The sequence below is a fragment of the Cannabis sativa genome, chromosome 1, assembly GCF_029168945.1.
Source record: "Cannabis sativa cultivar Pink pepper isolate KNU-18-1 chromosome 1, ASM2916894v1, whole genome shotgun sequence".
NCBI lineage: Eukaryota > Viridiplantae > Streptophyta > Magnoliopsida > Rosales > Cannabaceae > Cannabis > Cannabis sativa.
This window is the reverse complement of record NC_083601.1, coordinates 40,904,885-40,910,884: the sequence shown is the minus strand read 5'-3', so window position 1 is coordinate 40,910,884 and position 6,000 is coordinate 40,904,885. Positions and strand designations below refer to the sequence as shown.

The 6,000-nt window shown below is 28.6% G+C and overlaps 1 protein-coding gene across 1 annotated transcript; it reads left to right on the top strand.

Annotated features, from left to right (window-relative positions):
- The first annotated feature begins 3,553 nt into the window (after window positions 1-3,553).
- Window positions 3,554-4,363, top strand: LOC115704586 (uncharacterized). The gene is made up of 2 exons (XM_030631788.2): window positions 3,554-3,761; window positions 4,030-4,363. Exons 1-2 carry the CDS (start codon window positions 3,656-3,658, stop codon window positions 4,140-4,142), a joined length of 219 nt encoding a protein of 72 aa, XP_030487648.2. The 5' UTR covers window positions 3,554-3,655; the 3' UTR covers window positions 4,143-4,363.
- Window positions 4,364-6,000: the final 1,637 nt, after the last annotated feature.

Below are 6,000 nucleotides of genomic sequence, written 5' to 3'. Positions count from 1 at the left end.
AGAGTACTGGTCGAAGCTAGCATATCGACATTAAGTATTTAGCCATAAAAAGGCGTGATAAGTGGTCATTAATCACGCAAACTGAATTGGGTCATCGCATAGATCCTTGACTAAAGGCATGCCGCAACACAAATTCAAGGATCATAAAGTAAAGATGGGATTCAGTTAACCCATGTGCAGTTTTTTTATTTGTACAACCAAAAATTATTTAATGAAACTCTAATTTCGATATTTTCTCATATTTATGTGCACCTTAATTTCATCTGAGAAAATTATCGTAAGAGGACCTGAATAAACATAAGGGTTAGGGTTTATTCACTTAAGTACATTGCCACATAAAGTACATTGTTATATAATAAATATATCGTAATACATGGAAGATAATACTCGACTTATAATGAGGACATGTCGCTATGATTCGTATGTTTATTATATAATGAGGAACGTTTGGGTTTGAATGTTTTAGTCTAAATGCTGACCAAGTGGGAGAATGTAAGAATATTTTTTATTTAAGGAAATCTATTTCTATATAAAGAAATAAATTTCTATTTAAGGAAATAAATAAATAATTGATTTTCTGATAAATGAATATTTTATATTCATTGAATCTGGACAAAATCAATTACGTAATATTCTATATATGGTCAGATTTCTATATTCATTACCTGATTTGATTTCCTGAATTAATTGTCAAAATATTCTGACAATTAATGTGGCGCAGATACTGATGGAGTATCTCACCTATAAATATAGGGTCTCGGTCCCCGAGCTCCTCACTCATTCTGTTCATAACAGCAAATTCCATCTAAAGAGAGTTGAGAGAGCGAGGAAGCCCGATTACCCATGGTAGTCAATTTCCTTTGCAGATCAAAGCTTATGTGGGTTTGAAGCTCAAGAATCAATGGCTGGAGGTATTTCGATCCTTAAATTATAGTGCATATATGTTTGATTAATTCCGCACTTTATACTTAAACATATATATTTCAGTTTATACATATAAATGTCTAACAATCAGTATGTAAACCAAAATTAAATCAAGTATATATCGATCACCAAAGCTCTCATACCAAATGAAAATAGTTTAACTACCCAACTACTGCAAGATTACCAAGTTGTATGCACTTAGTCCAATTTAATTTCAAAGGCAATTCTTGTATTCTCTTTTGATGTTGGACTACTTGGGTTGATACCCAACAATCATTTTCTCAAACCAAGGACCACTTACTCGTGGCCCCCCTTTTAGGAAAATCATCTTATACTGTCGATATATGAGCAACGAAACTTGTCAGTTGTCATATTGGGTAGACTTTTGATACAAAACACCATATAAATATTTTAGGGGTAGTGTTCATCCAATCTAATTCGTACTATTTGGCTCATAGTGCATACGATCCGCACTACGTGCAGATTAAATATATTGGATCTAATCCAATCTTTACAATAGCTCAAATATAATCAAATCCAATCTAGAAAAGTGCAGATTGGATTAGTTACCTTTTAATATTAAATTATTTAATATTTATGAAAAAAAAATCACATAACTAGCAACAAAATAAAATAAATTATTGTTATTTTGTGTCTCCTAACATTAAATTAAAATAAATAAAATAACAAATAATAAATTCAAATGAAAAAAAAATTGTATGTATAAAGAAATACTTAATTTTATTTAAATTGTATGTAGAAAAATAAATTATATATAAAAATAGAATATAAATTTGATCTGTTAAATTTTGAAATATAATTGTATCATATGTATTAGACTTTTAAATTACTATTTTCTTTACATTAAAATAATAATTATATATATAATTTTTTAATTTTTTTATAAATATGTGTGGATTAGATTGGATTGAATCGTGCAGATTAAATTGGATTGACTATTTTATAAACACTCCTAAAATATTCAATCACGAGGTTATCACATTGTGGTCTTTTCTTACACATTGTAACTGTAAGACATTAGTATGATTTTGTCTATTTTTGGCCTAAACGCTCGCGACTATATTTTTGGACACCTTCTCAAAAAATCTCATACTAATTATATATAGAGTAGATATAACACTTATATTTAAGACAATTTTGTCAATTTCTTCCTATGTGGAACTTACCTAATATTTATAAACTATTAATTCTACTTTAATCTATCTAATTGACTTAACATAATAGAAAATACAAAAAATACTGACACGTCATTAAATATAGGGTTTTGGTCATATCATAGTGGGATTATGTCATATATATATATAAATGGTAAAATTTGTTCATTTTTACAGATATATATGTTATTTTTTCTTACAATTTTATAATTTTTTTAAAACAAAATATAGAGTGTTTTTTTTGTTATTTTGACGTTGCTTTACAGGAAAATAACGCAATTTTTTTTTACAATAATACGAAATATTATTTTTTTGTTGTTTCAAATAATGTTGTTTTGATGTTGTCGTTAAATAGTAAAAATATAAATTGAAAAAAATTGTTAAAAATGGAAAAAAAAAATGTATTGTGTAAATTTTATGGGAAAATTTTGAAAAAATAACGTGAAAAATAGTATAATTAAGTTACTTCTGTAGATGGATAACTATTTTTTCCATAAAATAATTTTGTAAAGAAACAAATATATGTATTTTTACACACATTATAAAAACTTGTAAAATATGTATTTTTATGAAGGGAATAGGAAGTTTTCGGAACCCTTTGAAAAATCCTAGGAACGAGTCGACTGGTCAAATGTGGATAAAAAATACTCAGCATACGTTTATACGTGAATTTGGGGATCTACTGATCTAGTCAACATATTAGGATGAGGATATGTTTATATTCATCAAGGTCAACTATATATTACGTGTGCTATATGCTACAAAAAGTAAAAGCTTTGGCAGAATTCACGGGTGAAGATTGATTAATTACCTCTCTTTCATTTCAAAAGGTTATCATGCGTACGCTAGCTCCCCTCATTTTTTCTAATTAATTAATAAATCAACCCAAGTTCTCTCTCATGGAACATGGGGAGACCATAAGCATGCATTAATTAATTTCCAGCAAAAATAACATTTCTATTAGTTATAATTAGTTACCAATTTGTAGAACTAGATCGAGGAATTAGTGAACTAATTAATCACTTGTTAAAGCGTGTACTATATTTTGACCGCACTCAAGAAATATTATAATAAACACTTGCAATATACGTACAGATGACATGTTCTCACCAAAAAAAAAAAAAAACTAATTACTTATAAATCTGTAAAGTATCAGAAAATCAACTCTCAAACTAAAGAAAAGGGAACATTATTATTTTTCTTCTTTGTAATTGTATTGCATTATTACCACAATGGCGTAATTAATCGGAGATGTGAAAACAAAGTAATTAAATATCAAAAGATTCTTGAAATGAAAATGGTCAAACTAATTATAAATATATACACAGTAACACAGATACATTTATTGCAATTTGTAAAAATGTAATATATGATATCCACCTTTGAATCTTGTTAATATATATTCAAATAAGACGGCCCGACGACCCTAGCTGCTATTGCTAATATATAGGGGCATTATTCAACATTTGGTAGTAGTATTATTATTTGATCTATAAAACAGTTGATAATCAATCAATTATAACTTTTTCCCAAAAGCAAAACCGTGGTGTGTAGAAATGGGTGGGGATCGCTCTGTGAGAGCTGCCTTGGTGACCCTCTTCATCTTCGCTATTGTTTCGATTCCATTAACGACGTCTGAGGCTGCACGTGTCGTTTATCTAGGTATATACGTGATTACACTACTCCTCAACAATATTTACTTATAAAATCATTCATGATGTTGCAATTTGATTTTGTGCCAATACATTTACGCAAAAACCTAATTTAATTATAAGCTTACACATCATCATGATATATATATATGAATGATCTATATATCTTTATTAATTAATTAGTCGTTAAAATTAATTAGATATCATATATATATATATATATGAAGTCCATGCATATTTATATGATGATGAGTTTGGTGTATATAATATATATGCAGATACGACTCCCATATGTCCCGCTTGTGTGTGCTGCAGTCCACCTCGACCTGGGTCGTGTTGTACGGAATGTTGTGCTGGTGAAATCACTGATCAGGCCCAAGGCTTTCCATGACCATCTAACCTCCCCCAAAGCCAAATACGTTGATGAATAACACATGAGATCAATATGCATGGTTTTAACTTATAAGTAATGAGTAATAAATTATACAGGAATAACTTAATTAATTACCATGAATTATTTAGTATAATAAGTTTGTTACGTCTCGCTCTCACTTTCCTCTTGTTGCAATTTCTCTCACTCATCATAACGTATATATATATGTACTTTTATTATCTCTCGATGATCATTTCATTTTCTCCATCTTTAAAAGTAAATTGGATTAAATTAAGATAAAATAAAATTCAATTAATTATCAAGAACTGATCACTAGATATATGATTAACTCTGTTTGGTTGGGAGGAATGAAAATATAGGAATAGGAATGGGAATAGGAATGGGAATAGGAATGGAATAGAATAAAATTTAAAATGCATAAAAAAAAATTGATAAAAAAATAATTAAATTTTTTTTCTTGTTAAATTGGAATGGTCATTCCTTCTTTTTTAAAATGGAATAGTCATTCCACCAAAATGGTGGAAAGAGCATTCAATTGGAATGCTATTCCAATACTTTAAAATCCAACCAAACAAAAGAATGGAATGAAAATTATTTCCTTTCCATTCCATTCCATTTCATTACCTCCAACCAAACGCCACCTTAGTGTATTTTATCATTATTAATATACATTGTATATATTTTTTATTAGGGTAAATACCATTTTGGACCCTGTGTTTTGCAAAAGTTACAGATTGGACCCTGTGTTTTATTAAATGACAAAATAGACCCTGTATTTTCTAAAATAGTAAAAATAGGACGCTGAGCTTAATTTTTATTTTTTTTTAATACAACCAACTTGAAGACAATGCTTAATACGAACAGATACAAAAAATGTAAACAATTTTGTCATAGCACTTTTAGATCGGATTATAATTAAACTTTATTTTGACAAAAAATCAATTCAGGGTCCTATTTGTACCATTTTAGAAAATACAGGGTCCATTTTATTATTTAACAAAACACAGGGTCTAATTTGTAACTTTTATAAAACAAAAGGTCCAAAATAGTATTTACCCTTTTTATTATTTTATTTTGTAAAGATTATACATTGGTGTTTGGGCCGGGGCACCAATAATAATGCCATTTAGCAATGAACATGATAGGTTTCTTCTCAACTTTTAGTTAGCTTCACGCTAGATTAAAGATGTACCGTTCCTACTATTATACCTTGGATTTGGAATTCAATCTACTAATATATAATGGAGTAGTTTGTTAATTAAAGATAAGAAATAAAACGGTACTTATTATATTTGATTATATATTAGTGGATCGAGCATATGTTCATCTGCAACTAACTTTGATTCAGAGTGATGAGAGTTAGTTAGTTAAGGACGAAGGCCACATGTGTAATAGTTCATTTTTTCTGTTGTAAATTCGTATTGTATTGTAATGTTATGAGGATTTATTCCAACAATATTTAAATATATCGATATGACTAAACAACAGTACTCACATAGGCCAAACAACGAATTAAGGAAATTAATAGAAAATTATGTGCATCAAAGAGGTTCAGTTGTGTTTAGCCATATGTAGTATGGTAATGGGTAGAACACAGTACTAATAGTAATTAATAATATACAGTGCTATATACTAGTACATACTGTAGTAGTCTGTACGGTAATTTATGAATTTATGAAGGCCCATTTCCAGTGTCATAGTCAAACAAAATCCGCGTAGTATTTAATAATTCTGATTTGAGCTCAACCAGATCCATCTCGTGTAATATACCAAACAAAAGTACTGATCATTGTAACCAATTCATATATATATATATATACTCTAAGTAATACTGGGGCATAAATAAATTTAAAAA

Excerpts from the sequence above, each read along its gene's own strand:
- LOC115704586 (XM_030631788.2), top strand. The coding sequence starts at position 3,656 with ATGGGTGGGGATCGCTCTGTGAGAGCTGCCTTGGTGACCCTCTTCATC. Across the intron at positions 3,762-4,029 it reads TGCACGTGTCGTTTATCTAG|ATACGACTCCCATATGTCCC; the intron begins GTATATACGTGA and ends ATATATATGCAG.